The following is a 22,410-nucleotide window of genomic DNA, read 5'->3' as shown; positions in this document are numbered from 1 at the left end:
ACCAATGGCCACACCTTTGCAAACACACATACACACAGGCGTACTGTAAACACATGGGGAGAAAAGGGGACTTAACAGGAACCACAGTGGAGAGAAGCTCACCAAGGTGTTAAACCTTCATTTTCTGAAGGAGCAGAGGGGTTCAGCCTTCTTGGAAAAGACTAACTCCAGTTATTTTATTCCGTCATCACACGAAATTAATTGGGACTGGAAAGGCTCCAACTACCAAAGTCATCTGGTCCTTATTGCCTAGAGAGAAGATACCCATAGAAATCTCAGTACCTTTGGACCATGCCAAACCATGATCAAATGTAAGAACTCCAGGGTGGCCAGGGGTGTCTTAGGATCAGCGTTTGTACAGCTCCAAGCTGTCATGTAGCACCAAGTGCAGACAGTCCAAGAACACATTTCTTTGAGGTGCAAACCGCCTCAAAACCATTTCACAGCCTCTACTGATTCACCCAAACATAGCAAAGGCTTTGCTGAAACATTTCACTCAGAGTGAGACACAAAGGCATCGAGTCAGGCAGAGTCTTTTGAGAGTCCGAGGAGAGATGGAATGTTGGAGTGCGGGTTTAAGATCTCAGTGTGTGGGGTTGGGGATTTAGCTCAGTGGTAGAGCGCTTGCCTAGGAAGCGCAAGGCCCTGGGTTCGGTCCCCAGCTCCGAAAAAAAGAAAAGAAAAAAAAAATAGATCTCAGTGTGCTAGTGGGTAAAGTGCTTGATTCGTTAGTGTGGGGACCCGAGTTCAGATTCCCAGAATTCACGTAAAGCAGGACGTGAGTATTGAGTGCTTCTGTAATCCCAGGGTTCCTACAGCAAGATGGGAGAGAGACCCTGAGGCTGGAGGACCAGCTAGCTGGGGTATCCAGCAAACATTGTTTTTCCTACAAGGTGGACGTGGAGGACAGACACCTGAGGCTCCCGCTGTGGAACGTTGGCCCACCGCTGAGTGCGCACACAGCTTTGTGTTTGTCTTTTCCACTGCTGTCACACACAAAGGCTTCTTTCCTTCTCTCTCCCAGGAAACAGAGCTGGACGCGGAAGTGGAAAACTGCCATCACTACATGCCGTTCGCAGCAGCTGCCTACGGATGGCCCCTCTACATCTACAGGAACCCGTTCACGGGGCTGTGCAGGATCGGTGGTGACTGGTAGGTCAGCACAGCCTGATCCTTTTTTTTTTTTTTTTGGTTCTTTTTTTCGGAGCTGGGGACCGAACCCAGCACAGCCTGATCCTTTCATCGGATTTTTTTTCCTCTTTAAAAGAAAAAAACACGGGGTTGGGAATTTAGCTCAGTGGTACAGCGCTTGCCTAGGAAGCGCAAGGCCCTGGGTTCGGTCCCCAGCTCCGAAAAAAAGAACCAAAAAGAACCAAAAAAAACCACTACATTTTGAAATCATACAAGCATAGAACAAAAAAGTCCTAAGTTCTTTATCTAGAACCGTCTAGACCTGTAACTCACTGCATCCTGAGTCCTCTAGACCTCACTCACTCTTTATCTCCTTAAATTTTTTTTTTTTTTTTTTTTTTTTTTACTATACCCCTGGCTGGCCTGAGAAAAACTTAATATAGATCAGGCTGGCCTCGATGACTTCCTCTGCCTTGCAAGTGTTGGGATTTTAAGCAGACACAGCCACGCCTGTCTCTTGGAACTTTTTAAAAATTTACTTGTAATTAAATACATTTGTTTGTTTAATGTGCGTGTGTGGATGTGGCAGATAGAGGACAGCTTCTCTCCTGGTATGGTTGATGTCACATTGAAGAGTGAAAGGGCTTCCCTTTGGGATAGTGAGCCAAGAGCTAGCCCGGATGTGATTGTTCGCTTCCCTCCGTGTGTCTGCAGTGTGTAGTCCGTGGCCTGTCTGTGTGTGTCTGGTCTTGTCTGTTGTCTGCCTGTGTTGCCTAGCTGTCCCTAACAAAGAGCTTTGCTTCAGTTACTGATGAGTGGGGAGGGAATGAGAGGTGTTCTTCTACAGAAATCTCTAGCTGAGTGCGACAAGGGAAAGCGTTACCTTGCTGACCCACAACAACGCTCAAAACCGCACACAGATGTTATCAACCTGTGTCTCTACGCTGCTCCCAACATTCATGTCATAACCATAAGATCGCTCTCAGCCTGGTGGCTGCTCCAGCAAATAATTATTACCACAGCACGCACACATATAACGTTATTCTAGATAGGGCCATAGAAGAGTAAATAGTTCAAGAGTGGAACTGTGCAGGACAGGCAGTGTTGGCGCACACCTTTAATCCCAGCACTTGGGAGGCAGAGGCAGGACGATCTCTCTCTGAGTTTGAGGCCAGCCTGGTCTACAGAGTGAGTTCTAACTTTGTCTCAAAAAAACAAAACCAAAAAGTGGAGCCGTGCGTTTAACTTAGGTTAGAAGGTGACCGCATGGGAAGCACACAGCATATTAAGATCAGTTATGTTGTTCTCTTAAGGTCAGGGTAAACTTAACCAGGCTGGGTACACAGTAGGGCAGCAGGTGGAAAATATGTTTTAAATGATCTCAGGACATATTATCAACTTGACTACAAGGTCTGGAAAATGTTCAATCTCTGAAAGGTAAGAGGGATTTTTTAGATTATCGCACACTGTATGGGTCCTGGGAATCGAACTCAGATCGTGAGGCTTGGTGGCAAGTGCCTTTTCTGCTGAGTCATCTTGCCAGCTCGTGCTTGTTCATCTGTTAACTGCAGCTTGCCTGAGTGTCCTCCCAGGAGTCACTGCAGTAAAGTTATAAAGGTCAGGAACTTTGATTGTTAACTGGTAACTTGTATTTGAATTCTTTCTGTTGTCCCACTAATGTGTGTAATAAATGAGACTGGTGTATTATGAATGTGTGTTTATGTGTGTGTGTGTGTGTGTGTGTGTGTGTGTGTGTGTGTGTGTGTATGCACATGTGTGTGTGCGGGGAAGGATGTCCCTGTCCTCCTGTTCTTCTCTCCACCTTATTCTCTTTCTCATTCTCCCTGGAGCTAAGCTTTTGACCCGCAGCCCCAGCTTCCTCCTGTCTCCACCGCATCACCTCACAGTACTGGGTTACATGTGTACTCATGGCTACACCTAACAAGCTTCATAGTTTCTGTGGATTTGAACTCTGATCCTCCTGCTTGCATAGAAAGAGTTCTTTATCCACTAAAGCATCTACCCGCAACCCCCACTCCCCAACCCCTTTTTTTCTGATAGAACCTAGGGCTTTACACATGCTAGATGGAGTTCTCAGCCACCAAGTCCAGGTTTGGCCTCCCTTGTTCTTGCGTAAGTCAACCATGACTAGACTAGAGTGGGTGGAAACTTGCTATTTTTCTCAAATCATCATTTCCTCTGCTGTACAGGAAGTTTGATTGTCCGCTCCTTGGTATCGGTTCCAGCACATGCTTCTTACTTCGTTTACAGCCGTGGTTCACTGCTGTTGTTTCTATAATTAGTATTTGGTACTCACGTGTCCCCATCTGACTGTGCAGGGTGGTCCCTGTCACTCTCTGAGCACTTCCCTAGTCGCTTGATTTTTAGTAGTTTTGAGACGGGGCCTCATGTAGCCAAGGATGACCTCAAACTCCGGATCTTCCTGCCTCCACCTCGTAAGGGCTAGGATTACGGGCATGTGCCACCACATGGGGCCTCTTCCCACATTTATATTTTTTTCTTTATTATTAACATGTACATATGACCTGTGTGGGTAAACATGCCACAGCACATGTGTGAATGTCAAAAGAATGTTCAGGAATTGGTTCTCTCCCTCACTGCGGGTTCTAGGGATTGAACATATGCCGTCACTCAGCCTTACCCACTGAACCTTCTTGTCTTTGATGGAAGACATTGCAGCTGCATCCTGTGTTTGCCCTGGAGAGGTTTCCGCCCCTCACATTGCAAGGTGGAGATGTTAATCAGAGACCAAGATCTAGGTGCCTGAAATGTCCATCCCTTCTGGGGGGCTGCAGCCTGCAGAACTTCCTGATGGACAGAGTTTGACAGCTGAAGAAAAAAGTGAAATTACATTTTATTCATCTCTCTCTCTCTCTCTCTCTCTCTCTCTCTCTCTCTCTCTCTCTCTGTGTGTGTGTGTGTGTGTACATCGACGTCAGAGCAGAAGACAACTTGTAGGAGTTTGTTCTCTCCTACCATGTAGATCCTATCCCAGGGACTGAACTCAGGTCCTTAGGGTTGGCTGTGGGTGCCTTCACTTGCTGAGCCCCCAGCCACAGAAATTGTTCATGACCTTTCCCATACGATATTTCTGTCAGTTTTCACCCTTTACGTGCTCTCCCGCAGCCGAGGGCCCTTTGTCCTCACTTGATCCGCAGTGTTTCTGAGGTCCCTTTGGCATCCTTGGGCCTCACACTGGTAATGGGCCAGAGAGACGGCTCCATCAGTACAGCACTCGCTGCTGTTCGAGCCTGAACACTTGAGTCCGAAGCTTCAGCATCCACATAAGAAGCCTTGTCCAGACTCTGCCTGTAGCCCAGAGAGACAGGAGGTCTGGGCTTGCCGGCTGCCAGCCTAGCTCGAGTTCAGCCAGACACCCGTCTCAAAGGAGTTAATGCAGAAAGAATGCCAGAGTAGGAAATTCCATGTCCATGCATGTGTGAGCGTGCATGCAAATACATGTTCACAGACACACAGACAAATGATGGATGGATGGATGGATGGATAGATGGATGGACGGACGGACGGACAGATGAATATCTAGAATGTACTAGGTCAGTGAAGAAGCATTTGTTCTGTGTGCAAGACCCATGGATTCCATCCCCTGTTGCTCAAGACAAATGGTTTTGTTAGAATGTTTTAGAAGTGGCCAGCCCTCCCCTCCTGAGTTTTCTAGATAAATCCTACAGTGGGGTCGCTGCATATGGCGGAGGCACGGGCACCACAGTCCCCTCCTTCCTTTCCCTGCAGCTGCAGAGGCAGAGACATAGAGTATGATGCCGTGGAAGGTGACGAGCACCACTGCCACTTCGCCTCCATCCTGAAGACGACGGGGCTGCAGTACAGAGACTTCATCCACGTTAGCTTTCACGACAAGGTACTGTCTGTCCCAGACAGGGCGCTCTGGGTGTGGGTCCTGAAGTCCTGTGGGGTCCAGGGGTGGGAGTCAGAGTGCGTGTGTGTGCATGTGCATGTGTCTGTGTCTGTGCATGTGTGTGCGTGTGTGTGTGTCTGTGCCTGTGCGTGTCTGTGCATGTGTGTGTGTGTGTCTGTGCGTGTCTGTGCATGTGTGTGCATGTGTGTGTCTGTGCATGTGTGTGTGTCTATGTCTGTGTGTGTGTGCGTGTGAATCTGAGTGCACTCATGCACATGTGCGTACAAGTCCTATGGATTGAACTCAGATTATCGGCTTAGCAGTGAGTGCTGTAACTTACTGAACCATCTTGCTAGTTCCCAGCCGCCTTCTTCCTTTTTACCGTCCATATGGTCTCATTAAGTGCCAGCTACCTCAGCCTCAACTTCTTAAATAGCTGGGATTACACCACAAGGCCCGGAGTGGTGGATTGTTCTTCATAGAAGACTCGTGTGCACACACACACACACACACACACACACACACACACACACTTGTTCTCTCTCTCTCTCTCTCTCTCTCTCTCTCTCTCAAAGACACACGGGCTTTCCTACCAGCTTCAAAGTCTGTGGTGAGCATTGCCTGGTTGCTTTCTAACCTCTTTTGTGTGGTTAACCTCTGTAACCTCAGTTGGTTGTATGCCACTGTTTTCAGACTTTGTGGTCCACAGAGTCTTTTTTGCTTTTGGGACGAGCTCTGTAACTGGGCTGGTGAGATGGCTGCGTGGATAAAGGTGTCTGTCTCCAAGCCTGAAGACCCGTGTTCAATTCCTAGGATCTACACAACAGGAGAAGGAGCTCCTTCAAGTTGTCTTCTAATTTCTGTACACATGCCTTGATACACACACACACACACACACACACACACACACACACACACACACACACGGCCTCCGCACATAACTCCTGAAGTTGCCAAGATGGTGGTGTGTGCCCATAATCCCAGCATGTAAGAGGCTGAGGCAGGAGGATAGAGAGAGAGAGCAGGTCAGAATGCCAAGGGCTATGCAGGAGGAGCGACAGATGGCTTTAGAACTCATGGAATTTGGCCCACAGATTACCACAGCCACGTGGGTGGGCCTCGGTGTGGCACAGCCTGGAGGACCGAATGTCCTGAGGACTTCATGCTGTTACAGAGTTCTGTTCTGCTCGCCGCCCACACATCCCTCCTAATCCAAGAATCCTGTGAAAACTCTGAGGGGCTTCCAGACCCTCACGGGGCACTATCCCTGGCGCTCAGAATAATAATGCTGGATCTCTTTCAGGCATTGCTGCTGGAGCACAGTAACGATTCTATCACCACCTTGGGAGATGTAGATTGTCAGCAATGACCACCACCCTTAGAGAACATCTGGAAAAATTAAATTGATAGTAAAGATATATTGAGATGTTTTTGCTACTGACTCTGCTGTAGAAAGTCTTAGGGCACAATCTGAAGTTCAGAAAGGCACAGTCTTCTTAGTTAGCTAGGGACCCTTTATGGTCAGGGAGCAGTGGCTGACGGGACTCTCACTGAGGCTGGACTGCTGATGACTGATTTCTTATGCCCATTCTTGCCCTCAGCCTCCTGATAGGATTTATTAAGATTTGCTGATGAGTAGATACATACGCATTCTGATTTAAAGTTTGTGAATGGAGGATCGGAACATCATTCCTTCCATTCATCAACTGCGTGTGTGTGTGTGTGTGTGTGTGTGTGTGTGTGTGTGTGTGTGTGTGTATTTAAAGCTTGTCTGGGTATGTATTGGAGCTTGCTCCATCTACTAGTTGTGTGTGTGTGTGTGTGTGTGCATGTGTGTGTGTGTGTGTGTGTGTGTGTGTGTGTGTGTGTAAAATGCTTGGAGCCTGCCTGCTGGAGCTCTGCTCTACCATTTTATGTGTGAATGTCTATATGTTTGCCTATAGGTCTATATACATGTATGTATTCATACATGTGTGTATAAATGTATTCATGTGCATGTATATCTGTATGTATGAAGTTATTGGACTTTGCCTTTTGTTTGTGTGATTTTTCTCTCATTCCTTCTTTCTTGCTAACCCCAAAGAGTTAAAGAGTTCATAGTTTTCCTGCGGACCACAGGGAGTGCCAGCCCCAGTAAATTAAGGCTTTGTTCCCTCAGAGAAAAGTCTGCTGAGTAACTTCTCTAGTCTCTGGCTTCCTTTGGCAGCAGCCCCGTAGGTATCTGGATCCACCCACTGACCCCCAGTGGTTGCCTGCCTCAGTTTACCCACCACACGGTTGCCAAAGCCGGTCAGTGGCATCAGAGAAAAGCAGGTTTCTCTGTAGTTGGTTGCCCTATGCCCCTGTGAGTCCAGCCTCGTGCTGGTTTCCTGTCTTCCAGGTGTACGAGCTGCCCTTCATAGTGGTTCTGGATCACAGGAAGGAGTCTGTTGTGGTTGCCGTGAGAGGGACCATGTCTCTCCAGGTAATGCTGGTGTGCTCGACAGATTCAGACCTGGGCGCCGGGTGGGAGCAGGGAGTGAGGCACAAGTGGGGTGCCCAGAGCTAAGGAAAGCTTCCGTTAGGAACAGAGAAAACCACTGCCTGTGAGGTAACCAAGGGAAGCATGAAACCCGGAAGCAAGCGGAAGTGTGGGTTGTGAAACACTGACTTGAAACATGGGGAGATGGTTCCCACTCAACCATCAGTCGTTGGCAGCAAAGTTGCCAGCACGTTCGAAGACAGGCTCAAGGGAGACCTACTTGGTTTGCCTCCTGCTGATCCTTAGATATGCCTAGATGAGGCCCAAGCCTAGACAGCCCACCCTCCAATTTCTGCGCCCAAAGCCAGGTGGGAGAACAAGACCGGTCTTGTATCAGAAGACACAGAGCCATGTATGGTGGTACACTCCTATAATCCCACCACTCTGGAAACTGGGGCAGGAGGATTGCAAGTTTGAGTCCTGCTTGGGCTACATAGACTGAATTTTAAAAGAGAGGCAGGGCCATCTGGGGAGATGACTCAGTGGTAAAGTATGTTGAGGGGAAGGTCGAGGACCTGTAAACAATCCCCAGAACCCACATACAATCCAGAGGCCATAGCATGTCTGTGATCTCAGCTGTCTACAGCAAAATGGGAGGTGAAACAGCAGTCTGTCGGGAATCCCCAGGGCCAGGTCACTGGTGTGTTCATGGCCAGCCAGAGACTCTGGGAGACAAAGGCTGACATCTGCATGGTTCTCTGACCCGACCGCCATTACCCTTTCCACAGCACATGCGCACCTGCTCTGTGCACACGAGTGTGCACGTGCACAACACACACACAGATTTAAAAGTCACATGCTGGGGTTGGAGATTTAGGTCAGTGGTAGAGCGCTTGCCTAGCAAGCACAAGACCCTGGGTTCGGTCCCCAGCTCCGAAAAAAAGAAAAAAAAAGTCACATGCTATCAAGTTTGTTTGGGGGTTCTCTGTGGGCCCTCCTTTCCTCCGGTCTCCATATGCTGGCTCTTCTTGGGGTGCATTGAGGCCCCTTGTCCACCCAGTGCTCCCCATCTCCTCTTTGCTCCGCTCCTCCCCTCTTTCAGCATCTGTCTGCTTCCTGTTTCTTCTCTGCAACCCCTTCCTCCCACTTCCTGGTTCTTTGCTCACCCAGGAAGGACCAGTGTTACTCCTGGGCAGGCAGGATGGGCTGTAACCACAGACACTTTGAGAGCTTAAGTCCAGGGCTAGCCTAAGCAACCTAGACTCAGCATCAAAATAAAACGGGGCTGGAGAGATGGCTCAGCCTTAGGTGAGCACTGCCGTTGTTTTACATCTGAGTTCGATTCCCAGCACCTAATGAAGCCCTAACCATCTGTAACTGTTTCCAGCAGATCCAGCTTCCTTTTCTGGCCTCTGTGGGTGTCAGGCACGCGTGTGTTACACAGGCATACATCTTCTATGCCACAACTTTAATTCCAGCCCTTGGGAGGCAGAGGCAGGCAGGTCTACCACAGTTAGAGGGCAGCCTGGCCTACACAGGGAGTTCCAGGCCAGCCAAGGCTACCTTCATGAGACCTGGTCTAAGGAAAGTGGCGTGGGCGTATAACGCAGCAGTGGGGCACCTGCCTAGCATCTCCCTGTCAGAGGCGGTGACTCGAGACAGAGCACTTACCCTGCCGCGTGGAAGGCCCCCACTCAGCCCTCAGTACTTTCCATCCCTCCTGGCTCAGTCCACTGTCTTAGACCTTACAGCCCCAGACTCCCTGGCTGTAGAATTCTTTCCCAGCCCTTGTCCTGACCAGTTGGTCCCCTGTAGTGAGAGAAAGGTTTCTGGCCTCTCAGTCCCCACCTGTGTTCTTCATCCTAATCAGACAGACCCTTCCTGTGTAGCTCCCAAGTGTCCCCAAATGCAGGATCACAAGCAGGTTCCCACCCAAACTTTTCCAGTCTGCCCCTCATGCTGGGCACAGACTTGGCTCTTCAAGTCCTCTTGGCTTTCTAGAGGGAGGGAATCTGTATCTCCCTGGTGATGCTCTGTGACCCGCCGGGCCACTTCTTCCTGGTGCCACTCTGTGCACAGCCCTAAGTGGTGTGCCTGGTGTCCTCAGTGCATGGTCGAAGGGGCTTCTTATCACGTAGGGGTGAGCAGGACATGGTGACACGTGCCTGTCATCCCAGGATGGGAAGCAGAAGCAGGAGGGATTCAAAGCTAGCCTGGGCTAAGTGGTGAGACCCCGTCACAAACAAAAACTAAAGCAACGAGGACCCTAGGAGGTGCTTGCCCCCAGGCGCTTACTCCACACTCCCTCAGGCCCGGGCGCCCACTCATCCCATCTCTCCTGTGAGCACCTTGTTGTTTAGTGAGTGTTGAGTGTGGGCTTCTGAGGACAGGAGGAGGGTTTGCTCTGGGGTGGGAAGCTCCTTAGATAGCAGTGCTACAAGTCAAAGGTGCTTCAGGATTACCACCACACCCTTCCCTTCCCCCATCACCCCACCACACCCTTCCCTTCCTCACCACCATCCTTTCCTGCCTGGTGCCCAGCCAGCTTCCTGCACTGCCTGTGTTCTCAGTAGAGACTAGGTGACAGTTCTCCCAGCAGTCTGACTGCATTGTCTGCCATTCTTTAGAGCAGTCTTCCTAATGCTGCGACCCTTTGATACAGTTCTTTATGTTGTGACCCCCCCCCCCCAACCGTAGTTCTACTCTTGTTGTTACTGTAATTTTGCTGCTGTTATGAATGGTAATTTAAACATCCGATGGTCTTAGGTGACCCCTGTGGAAGGGTCATTTGACCCATCCACTGAGGGGTATTGAACCATGGGTTAAGAACAACTTCTTTAGGGTTGGGGATTTAGCTCAGCGGTAGAGCGCTTGCCTAGCGAGGGCAAGGCCCTGGGTTCGGTCCCCAGCTCTGAAAAAAAGAAAAAAAAAAAAAGAACAACTTCTTTGGAGTGTCCTGGGAGCCATAAGCCTGGGCACATGCAGCCTTCACCACCTGCTCTGTAGCTCCACAGGCTGACCTTGCTGTCTCCACATTCACAGGACGTCCTGACCGATCTGTCTGCCGAGAGCGAGAACCTAGAGCTGGATATCGATCTACAGGACTGTGTGGCCCACAAGGTATGTTTGTTTTGAGAAGGGCCATTTCAGAGAGGCGCGGTAACGTGGCAGGAGCCAGGGAGGACGGACTGACAGTCAAACATGCTCAGTCCGGCATGCAGCAGCAGAATGAGGGCTCCAGCCTCGTGGGTGGGTGGCACAGGCTGGACAGCTCACTTCCCACAAGTTCTCTGTGCATGTGGCCAGGGCCTAGTTCTCTGTTTCTCTCTTCCTGTTCTGTGGGGGTGGTTGGGGAAAACCCACCTCAAGTGGTGTGGTGTGTGTGTGTGTGTGTGTGTGTGTGTGTGTGTGTGTGTGTGTGTGTGTGTGAGAGAGAGAGAGAGAGAGAGAGAAAGAGAGAGAGAGAAAGAGAGAGAGAGAGAGAGAAATGGTTTTAAATGTTGGTAAAATGGATACAGTAACCTGGAGAGTCTTAGGTAGGAGGATTATGAATTTCTGGCTGTTTTTTTGCTACACGGCAAGGTCCAGGCCATAGTGAGCTATGTAGTGAGACTTTTCTCTCAATAAGCCAAAAATCACAGGATGGATGGGAAGGTGTTTGCATGGATGATGAATGAATGGATGGGTGAACAGTTGGACCAATGGATGGGTAGATGGGTTGATGGATGGGTAGATGGACGGTTGATGGATGATGGATGGGTAGATGGATGGGTAGATGGATGGTGGATGGATGGCTAGATGGATGGCTAGATGGATGATGGGTAGATGGGTGATGGATGGCTAGATGGATGGATGCATGGATGGGTAGATGGATGGATGGATGGATGGATGGGTGATGGATGGGTAGATGGATGGATGGATGGATGGATGGATGGCTAGATGGGTAGTAGATAACATTTATCATTTTAACCATTTGGTGGTTCAGTTCAGCACCATCATGTGTTTGTACAATGTCGTGCGCCCATCTCTTCTATCTGTACCCTGAGTTTTGATGAACTCTGATGTTGGCTTATTAAACACTAATGGCCCCACCCCCAGATCTGATAGCTTCTCTATTACTTCCTTTCCTTTTGAGGTTGCTCCTTCTAGTATTTGTCTTTGTGTGCACGTGTGTGCTCCTTGGTATGTGCAGGGTCAAATGTGAAGGTCAGAAGTTGATGCTGGACATGTTTTTCAATTGCTTCCCACCTTATTTTTTGAGATAGGGTCTCTCACTAAACTTAGATTGGGGATTTCCATCAGTTTATTGGATGGGACCAGGGAAATGGCACCGCAGGTGAAGTGCAGGCCAGGGAAGCGTGAGGATCTGAATTTGGATCTCTCTAGCACTCACTTTCAACAGCTGGGCGTGGCAGTGTGGATCTGCGATGTCTGCACTGTGTGGGTGAAGGCAGGCTGGTTCTGGGGCGTGCTGACTGGTCAGCCTAGCTTAGACCAGTGGGCCCCTGTAGCCCCAGCTCCGGGAAGATGGAGGCAGGAGAATGCCCAGGAGCTCTAGGGACAGCTAACCCAGCATAAAGAGGGGTAAACAGGAAAGTAAGAGGCAAGAACCAAACACCCTAGGCTCCAGGTGTCCTTGGCCTGCACATGCATGCTGAGGGGAGAGACACCGGGATAGACGGAGCAGCCTTCTTCAGAGCTGTGCCCATTAGTGTACGTTGAGCAACTGTGTTAGCAACCGTTCCTGATCACCTAAACTTACTGAAGCGGAGCTAAGGGTGTGACTTAGTCAGCAGAGCGTTTGCTTAGTGTGCATGAAGCCCTAGAGTCACTGCCCAGCATTGAATAAACTGGGAGTGGGGCTGCACACCTGTCACCCCAGCACTAAACAGGCAGTGAGTGTGAGGCTAGGCTAGCTTGAACTACAAAAGCAGGTCTCCCATAGATGGATGGATGGATGGATGGATGGATGGATGGATGGATGGATAGATAGATAGATTCATTCTCTTCTTTTCACTCTGCCTTTTATAACCCAATCTTGCTGCAGTTCTCAGAAATAGTGTCTTTAAAAACCTTTTTACTGGGGTTGGGGATTTAGCTCAGTGATAGAGCGCTTGCCTAGCAAGCACAAGGCCCTGGGTTCGGTCCTCAGCTCCGAAGAAGAAAAAAAAACCTTTTTACTTCTCTGTGTGCACTTGTGCCTGCTTGTCTGTATATGTGCCATGCGTTTGCAGTAACTCCAGAAGAGGGCGCTATAGCCCCAGGAATTGGAGTTACAGGCAGTTTGACCACAGGTTACAGGAGTTGGGAATGGACCTGGTTCTTAACCTCTGAGCCACCTCTCATTTCCCCTACCTATAAAGTTTAGTTTGCTGCTGAACGGGCAACCAGGTTTCACATGGTGATTATCAACCTTCCTAATGCTGTGTCGTCCTCCCCCACCCCCACTACAGTCCCTCACACTGTGGTGGGCTCTTGCTACCTCCTGACTGTAGCTTTGCCACTGCTGTGAATGGTAACGTAAATGTCTGGTAAGCAGACGGAGAGTGGTGTACACACCTCTGATCCCAGCACTCGGGAGGGAGGCAGAGGCAGGCAGAGCTCTTGAGGTCCAGGACAGCTAGGGCTGCACAGAGAAACCCTGCCTCAAAACAGCATTCGCCTCAAAAAGAATATGTCCATATAGCTATCTGATATTGCAGGATAGTTGATATGTGTTCTCCCAAAGAGGTCATAACCCACGGCATGAGAAGTGCTGCAAACTGTAACAGAACCCTCTGGAAACAGTTCTCTTTGGTTACCTCGTGTGGTGAAGGATACACTGTAGCGTCTGCCTTTCCAACACAAGAACTAGCCACAAAACCAGAGCCCCAGACCACTGTTTGGAGGGTCTTTCATTACCACATGACCTGTAAGTGTGCCCCACTCTAAAAATAGTCTCTTTGTCTCTCGGCTGTGGTTTGAAAGTTCAGAACACCAATAAACAGCCTTCTCAACTCCCTCTGCTTGCTCTGGTTTGTGATCTCTCCCCATTTGAGAGTGGACTTAACCTCTCACAACTCAAAACTGTGTCCTTTAAGCCTGTGCATGTTGCACCGAGGGTGCATGTGTGCCACAACATGCATGCCAGGGAGTAACTTAAGGAGTCAGTTCTCAGCATCATGTGGGTCCCAGGAATAGAATTCATGTTGTCAGCTCAGCAGCAGCAGGAGCCTTTTGCCACTGTCCTGAGCAGTGTGCTTAATATCTTTTTACAGAGATCATCTACCATGGTGGTACCGCACTTGGGAGACTGAGGCAGGAGGATCCAAAGACTTGGGGCTGGGAGGATGGCTCAGTGGGAAGAGCTTGCCACCCAAGCAGAAGGACCTGAGTTTGGCTTCCCAGTTCCCGTCTGAGAAGCTATAACCCCAGGTCGGGTGGGGAGGGAGAATGGAGATAGGCAGGTCCCAGGACTCACTGGCCAGCCAGTGAAGCAGGTTCCAGGGACCGTGGAAAACCCTGTCTCAAGAGGACAAGGTGGCGTTCAAGAGAGGAAGCTACCCAGAGTTGATCTCTGCCTCACATGCACAGACAGACAACCGAACCCACACGTCTACACACACAAGAAGTATAAGGCCTGGCTGGGTTACATGTCAAATTTTAAGAGCCAGACTAGGCAATTTAGAGACCATCTCAAAAAATAATGTTTTGGGGTTGGGGATTTAGCTCAGTGGTTAGAGCGCTTGCCTAGAAAGTGCAAGGCCCTGGGTTCGGTCCCCAGCTCCGAAAAAAAGACCAAAAAAAAAAAAAAATAATAATGTTTTAGAAGACATATATGTGTGTGTGTATGTTTGTGTATGTGTACACATGCCCATGAAGACATATGCGCGTGCGTGTGTGCGTGCATGTGTGTGTGTGTGTGTGTGTGTGTGTGTGTGTGTGTGTGTGTGTGTGTACACATGCCCATGGAGTCCAGAAGTATAGCAACAGACCCCTTGAAGCTGGACTTACGCGTGACTGTACGTTGCCTAATGTGGGTGCTAGGAACTGAACCCTGGTCCTCTGATAGGAACACTTTTAATCATCGAGCCTTTTCTCCAGCCCATAAAAATAATTTCTAAAAGGTCTGGCAGGTTGCTTGCCCAGATACACAAGGGCCCCAGGTTTAGTCCTCCGTCCTTAGACAGTTTTGGTGCAGCTGTGGCTGCTACACAGAGCTACAAGGACATGGCTGCTGCAGAGACGGGTGTCCTGGTACCATTACCCACTCAGATATACCACAGCACACCCTTCATGGCAGCCAGCCTCTGGGCCACAGGCCAGGATGAACAGCAAGGCCAGAGACCCATCTTCTGAACCATGCTGACCCCACCCTATCTGTATCTCCAGGGAATTGCTCAAGCGGCCAGATACATTTATCGAAGACTGGTCAACGATGGGATTCTTAGCCAAGCCTTCAGTGTTGCTCCGGTGAGATTGTTTATTTTCTTTTTTTTAAAGATTTATTTATTTATTATATATGAGTACACTGTCACTGTCTTCAGACACACCAGAAGAGGGCATCGGATCTTGTTACAGATAGTTGCGAGCCACCATGTGGTTGCTGGGATTTGAACTCAGGACCTCTGGGAGAGCAGTCAGTGCTCCTAACCACTGAGCCATCCCTCCAGCCCCGATTGTTCATTTTCTATTTTCTGTTCCTGTCACGTTCTATTACCCATATTCCGGGCCTCAACTCCCTCTGCCCTCTGTCCCCTAGGAGTACCGGCTCGTTGTGGTGGGGCACAGCCTGGGAGCTGGAGCTGCGGCCCTGTTAGCCATCATGCTCCGCGGGGCCTACCCACAAGTCCGTGCTTATGCCTTCTCCCCGCCCAGGGGGCTGCTGAGGTAAGTCTCCTGCAGGCCCAGCCAACAGCGGCTTGTCTCTCATTTACATACCGTAATTATATCTCCTTCTCAGGAGATATATTTTTTCGTTTTTTCAAATAATATATCAGGAGATATATTATTCGTTTTTTTTTTTTTTGTTTTTTTGTTTTCTTTTTTTTTTCCAGAGCTGGGGACAGAACCCAGGGCCTTGCGCTTGCTAGGCAAGCGCTCTACCACTGAGCTAAATCCCCAACCCCTCAGACATCGTTTTAAAGCACTGTGTAGTGAGTGCTGAGTTGTGACCCAGTCGGTCGAGTGCTCACCTAGCGTGCATGAAGTCTGGCTAGCACACGCCTGTCATCCTAGCACTAGAGAAGCTGAGGCAGGAGGATTATAGGGTTAAGGTGGGGTAGATATCAAAAAGGAAAAGAAAGACTAAATTGCACACAACGGGGCGTGCCTGTGGTGCGAGTACTCAGGAGGTCGGAGGATCGTAGTCCTCAGCCGTGTGGACCCAATGCATTTCATTTCCTAAATAGCCAGGCTGGCCTGCAGCCTGGTGAGGAGCTGAGGGAGACACTGAACCATCCTCGTGCCTCAGCCTTCAAGAGAGCTGGGTTTATCATCCTGGATAAATGGTAGGATTCCAAGCTTGGGGTTTTTAAGAGATCGGGGTGTGTGTGTGTGTGTGTGTGTGTGTGTGTGTGTGTGTGTGTCTGTGTGTGTGTGTCTGTGTGTGTGTGTCTGTGTCTGTGTCTGTGTCTGTGTCTGTCAGCCTGTCTCTGTCTCTGTGTGTGCATGCTGGAGCAGGTCCCTGTAAAGGACAGAGGCACTGGGACCGCCTGGAGCTTGAGTTGCAGGCAGTTGTGAGCTACCCCACCTGGGTGCTGGGACCCAAGCTCAGGTCCTCTGACAGAGCAGCGTGTTCTCTTAGCTGTCAAGGCATCTCTTCAGCCCCTAAGGTTGCTTTTTGGCTTTTTTTTTTGTGTTTGTTTTTTTTTTTAAGATTTATTCATTTATTATATATAAGTACACTGTAGCTGTCTTCAGACACACCAGAAGAGAGCATCGGATCTCTTTACAGATGGTTGTGAGCTACCATGTGGTTGCTGGGAATTGAACTCAGGACCTCTGGAAGAGTAGTCGGGTGCTCTTAACCACTGAGCCATCTCTCCAGCCCTGGCTTTTTTTTTTTAAAAGACATTTTATTTTAAGACGGGGGATATAGCTTAATGGTTAAAGCACCTGTCTATCATGAGTGAGGCCCTGGGTTCAATTCTCAATATCACTTAAAGAAAATAAACTAAAAAAAAAAAAAAAAAGAAAAGAAAAGGTTATACTCTGAACGTCTCCTTCGTACAGACGAGGGTCCCTGGAAGCCAGAAGAGGGCACGCGGTCCTCCCAACTGGCGCTCTGCAGGTGGTTATGAATCACCCAAAGTGATCGATGCTTCTCTGGAAGAGCAATCAGCACGCTTAACCACAGAGCGTCTCTCTAGCCTCAGCCTTTCCTACTTTTTAGTTTAAGTGGCATTCCTTTGTGAGCAAGGATGAGTGTGTGTGTGTGTGTGTGTGTGTGTGTGTGTGTGTGTGTGTGTGTGTGTGCCCTCCTGCGTCATGTGCTGGAGATGACTGGAGGAGTCGGCTGTCCTCTCATGCTCTCTGGGTCCCAGGGATTGAACTCAGATCATCAGGCTTAGCCGCCAGCGCTTCCAGCTGCTGAGCTCTTTCGTGAGCCTCCCCTGCTCCTGGCCTCCTCCCCCAACCACAGCTCTGACCTTGTCATCCTTGATGGACCGCCAAGGACACATTGCAGTCACCCAGTCCATCACATACATAGGCTGCGCCAAGGCGGTTCACAGTTACGGGCCTGAACAAAGACATTTACTTCTCTTTATGAGTTCAAAACTCTCTTTTTCTAGCTGATTGGTCATGTTGACTGGGCTATGCTGTGTAAACCTTAGCATTGATGATAAAAGAATTTGTGCCACAACGACAAAAAAGACTAAAAATAAGTAAATCTAAAAATAATTAAAATGTGGTGAAACGGGCTGGAGAGATGGCTCATGGATTAAGAGCACTGGCTGTTCCTTTAGAGGTCCGGAGTTCAGTCCCCAGCAACCACATGGTGGCTCACAACCATCTGTAATGGGGTCCGATGCCCTCTTCTGGCCTGCAGATACATGTACAGACAGAGCACTCATACATAAAATAAATAATCCTAAAAATAACCAAAAAAGACTCAAATTAAAGATTACAAAATAAAAGGTCAAAACAAAACACTACATATCCACCAGAACGTTTGAAAAACACAGAAAACAAATCAAAGATCTATAAAAGTATCTTTTATTCTCCTGTAGTAATTGTCGTCTGGGAGGTGCACAGCCTCTGTGTGCTAACCTGGGCCTGAAATGTTTTCATCCTCTGAGACTTGCTGCTGAGTAAGCTCACCATTTCTCGTTCTTTCTGAGCTCTGGCTGGCTGGTTCTGGCTCAAACTCCTCTCCCAGCTGACTGATTCAATCTGGCGTCTCTCTGAGCCTCTTGCTGAATTGCTCTGCTTGACCTCAGACTAACTCTGGCAGTCTGTTCTAATCTTCTAGCTCCTTCTCATTCACCTGTGTCCAGCTTGTTCTCTGTGAAACTCTCCAGGTAAAACTGCCTCCTCGTTTTCTTTGTCTGCACAGCTCTCTTAAGTAACTTCCCTTTCCTCTCTCTTCTCTTGAGTGTCAGGCCTATCCTATACTGTCAGATCTTTCTCTGATTTGTCACTTTGTGTGCTAAGGGCTGAGGCACAGCACAACTAGAAATAAGGTTTTTCAGTAAATAACACAGTCTCCGGGTTCGCAGTGTGATCAACTATGCTGCAACAAAGAGCCCTTGTTTTGGTTTGATTTTTCTTCCTCTTCCTTTTCACCCTCCCTCTGCATCCTGAGTGCTGGGATTAAGGATGTGCACCATCATACCTGGCAAAAGACCTTTCCTTTTGCTCAAGTCTGGGCATTATAGGGAGTACCACACCCAAAAGGTATCGCATGGTTTGTAAATACACACACACACACACACACACACACACACACACATACACACAGACACACACAAAGACACACACACACACACACACACACACACACAGCTGTTTACATGCCTCCCTTGTCTCCATCACACTGTCTGCACACACATAAGAATGCATGCTCAAGAGCTAGCTTTGGGAGTTCGGGATTTAGCTCAGTGGTAGAGCGCTTGCCTAGCAAGTGCAAGGCCCTGGGTTCGGTCCCCAGCTCCAAAAAAAAAAGAAAAAGAAAAGAAAAAAAAAAAAGAGCTAGCTTTGAAGCGAGTCACCATTACATCTGTAAATAATATAGCTAAGGATAGAGAGCTTTTAAATATAGCTTATTTTGTTTTATGACCATTGGTGTTTTGTCTGTATTCTGTGTGCGGGTGTTGGATCCCCTAGAACTGGAGATATAGAAGGTTAGGAGCTGTCATGTGGGTGCTGGGAATCGAACCCAGGTTCTCTGGAAGAGCAGTCAGTGCTCTTGATGCCGAGTCATCTCCAGCCCCAAGACAGAGATTTGTAGTTGTTTTGTTTTGTTTCAAAACAAGAGTTTCACTGTTTCAGAGATCCACCTGCCTCTGCCTCCCTGGTGCTGGGATTAAAGGTGTACACCACCATACCTGGCTCCAAGACAGATTTTTAATTCTTAGATTTCTGGATATCTAATAACTGATGACATTTTCTCAGTTGACTCCTGTCATTCCCCGGTTTGTCTGCATGAGGGTCCAAGAGCCGTTCTTACCTTGGGTATGGCACATTTGCCCTCAAACTGTGGACCTGGCCTTTTCCTCACAAGTCCACTACTGAACGCGTACAGGTGTGACATGGGCCTGCATTAGAAATCAGAAGATGGCCCTCAGGAGTCAGTTCTCTCCTTCCAGCTCCTTTTGAGGCAAGGGCTCCTGTTTCTGCTGCTGGCTAGTCCAGGCTAGTCAGCCACCAAGCTTCCTCCTGTTTGTCCTGTTTGTCAGGTCTCTGCCTCCCATCTCACAGTAGGAGCACTGGGACTGCAGGTGCACCTCTCACAGTAGGAGCACTGGGACTGCAGGTGCACCTCTCACAGTAGGAGCACTGGGACTGCAGGTGCACCTCTCACAGTAGGAGCACTGGGACTGCAGGTGCACCTCTCACAGTAGGAGCACTGGGACTGCAGGTGCACCTCTCACAGTAGGAGCACTGGGATTGCAGGTGGCCATCTCACAGTAGGAGCACTGGGATTGAAGGTGCACCTCTCACAGTAGGAGCACTGGGATTGCAGGTGGCCATCTCACAGTAGGAGCACTGGATTGCAGGTGACCTCTCACAGTAGGAGCACTGGACTGCAGGTGCATTCCATTCCATCCAGCTTTTCCCTTATTTCTACAAGAAACCAGGTAATTTGTTGAGAAGAGCTCGTCACATCCTAGATCTGGCTATTTTTCCTTTGTGTTGGGGAATGTGTTTCTTGCCATGACAGCAGAACTTTCACCTGGCAGGGGCAATGGGGAATAAGGAACAATGGATGGGTGTCCAGCAAAGCTGGGATCGAGTGGCCGGGTGCCCTGATTGGGATGCCCCAGCAGCCCTGAAACTCAGCACTTTTATCATCTAAGCCAAGTGAGAAGGCAGGTTTATTACAGGCTGCTCAGAGTGGGAGGGTAACTTGTCTCAAAGAGGGTCTTGGGGGGAGGGGCGGCCAGTCATCCAGGAAGAGGAAGCTGTGGCTGATGCTTTTCTGCACACTGGCAACACTCCCATCCCTTTGGGTCTGAGTGTTAGGACCCTTAATGTGGCTGTGCTCCTGGCCACAATACGCATTCACCCCAGACAGCATCTGCTCCCCACGCTGAGTCCACCTACATGGTTTGTCTTATATGGGAAGCAGGAGAGGAGGAGAGATGGCTCAGGGTCGGGAGCTCCTGCTGCTCTGTGAGCACCCGAGTTCAGATGCTCTCAACCACCTAACGCCAGCTCTCGGGGGTCTCGGGGGTCTGACACCCTCCTCTAGCCTCTGGCCAACCACAAGCATGTTCACACCACACACGTTCCCACATATACACACACGTAAAGCCTTAAAAAGAGAAAGAAAATGGTAGTGATCACTGAGGATCAGGCCTGATTCAGAGTGGATGGTTTTAGGCCTGTATGCTTCCTGCCGGCCGCACTCAGAGCCAGACTTTACCGTCTCTCCCCATAGTGTTAGCGGTAAGAGTCACGTGCCGGATAGATTGCGTCAGGGACTGAGAAATAGGAAGTGGGTTCTGTTCCTTCTGCACTGCTTAGCTGAGTGACCTACAAAGGTCAGAAACTGAGAAACACAAGTTTCTGCCTGTGTTAAGATACAATTCACGCAAGAAAATTAGAGATGCAGAAATAGTGTGGGGATTGTTTGGTTTTGGTTTGAGACCAGGTCTTAAACAGTGTAGCCCAACCTGGCCTGGATCTCATTATGTAGCTCAGGCTAGGCCACCTCAGCTTCCTGAGTGCTGGTCCTACAGCTGTGCCCAGAAAAGGAGCCTGTTCAATTTGGAGCCTGCATTACAAGCTTGACCCTTAGGGCTAGCTTTTGGTGTCACTTAACTTTGTTTTCTAATTCAGTATCGACACAGTTTCCAAGTTCTTGTCCTTTACACCAGAAGTATGCGTTTCTTAGGTGATAGTCACCTTTATGTTTTATTTACATATTTATGTTTTAGTGATTTCTGAATAATTTCTTAACTATGTAGCCCAGGCTGGTCCCAATTCTCAGTCCTCCCTCTACTGCTTAAGTATGAGCGGGAACACAGGCTGGCCTTGAATTCAGTCTAGTCCTGGTGGGCCGGTCTTCTTGCCTCCCGCTCCTGAGTGGCTCCTGGACTAGCGTGGCCTCGCAGGTGCCCACCATACTGGCTAGCCTCTTGCCTCTGCCAGGGCACCGTGGTCGATGGTGCCCTGAGGGCCTGCTGGGTCACAGGGGTCATCTGAGGGTTTAGCTGTCCGGTCTCTTTGCGGAGGTCTCCTGTGGCTTTGCCTGGCCCTGGCAGCTGTTTTACTGTCCCTCTGAAGCAGCAGAACTACACTAACTTGTCTCCTGTTCGGATTCCAGCAAATCCCTCTTTGAGTACTCCAAGGACTTCGTGGTGTCGCTGATCCTAGGGATGGATGTGATCCCCAGGTTGGTGCTTCGAGGTTGGCCTGTGGGCTTGGGGCTCTCGAAAACACCGAGGGCTGAGCTCAGTCTGTTCTCCACCAAACAGGTTAAGCGTGGCCAACATGGAGGATCTCAAGAGGAGGATCCTGCGAGTGATCGCCAACTGCAATAAGCCAAAGGTAACTGGCCGCTCGGCCAGGGCAAGACGTGCGGGAGGGGCCCCACGGCCGCACAGCCCCTCGGCCTAGCACATTTCCTGCTGTGTCTTCTCCTGCCCGGTGAACAGACCTTTGTCTGGGACTCCGTCTAACATGCAGTGACAGTTAGGAAATGCTGCTGCCCAAGCTGCCGCTGCCGACCACCTTTCCAGGGCTGTTATGGTGCCCCCGAGCTCAGACAAAGGCTGACACATACAGACTGAGTGGTTCTAGGGGGCCAGCTTGCCTGCCAAGCTGCCTGACCAGCAGCATTCAGTCCTCACGGTGGGGGAGGACCTCCCTCCAGTCTTCATCTCCACACACATACAATCAACCAAAAAAAAAAAAAAAAGTAATGACATTTTTAATGGCAGAGGCTTGGGAGTGTACTCAGTGGTAGAGCACTTCCTGGGCATTCAAGAGGCTCTAGGTTCAAACCCACGCCCACAGGAAAAGAGGGAAAGTACCTTAACCAATAGAGGCTGAGAGCCATGAGGCAGGGCAGTGGTTAGTGCTGGCCTGCAATCCCGGTACCTGGGAGACTGAGGTGGGACTGCCAAAAATGCGAGGCTGGGTGGAGGAAAAGGAAGCTGGGGCTGGGAGTGGGGCTAAGGCTCAGTGGTAGACCAGTTGCCTAGCATGCATGACTCCCTAGTTTTGTTGCCCTTGGGGTAGTTTCAAAAAGGGAGGGAGGGCTGGCGAGACAGCC

The 22,410-nt window shown here is 49.5% G+C and overlaps 1 protein-coding gene across 2 annotated transcripts in view; it reads left to right on the top strand.

Moving 5' to 3' along the window:
• Nucleotides 1-22,410, top strand: part of Daglb (diacylglycerol lipase, beta) — a 42,067-nt gene that overhangs the window by 17,152 nt on the left and 2,505 nt on the right. For both annotated transcript variants that reach the window (NM_001107120.1, XM_087578236.1), the window contains 8 exon segments: nucleotides 1,025-1,152; nucleotides 4,903-5,029; nucleotides 7,407-7,490; nucleotides 10,530-10,607; nucleotides 14,859-14,939; nucleotides 15,229-15,356; nucleotides 21,460-21,528; nucleotides 21,611-21,683. In NM_001107120.1, the coding sequence (NP_001100590.1) occupies nucleotides 1,025-1,152; nucleotides 4,903-5,029; nucleotides 7,407-7,490; nucleotides 10,530-10,607; nucleotides 14,859-14,939; nucleotides 15,229-15,356; nucleotides 21,460-21,528; nucleotides 21,611-21,683 (768 nt within the window).

The sequence above is a fragment of the Rattus norvegicus genome, chromosome 12 (assembly GCF_021556685.1).
Source record: "Rattus norvegicus strain SHRSP/BbbUtx chromosome 12, alternate assembly SHRSP_T2T, whole genome shotgun sequence".
Classification (NCBI taxonomy): Eukaryota; Metazoa; Chordata; class Mammalia; order Rodentia; family Muridae; genus Rattus; species Rattus norvegicus.
This window is presented reverse-complemented; position numbering and strand designations above follow the sequence as displayed.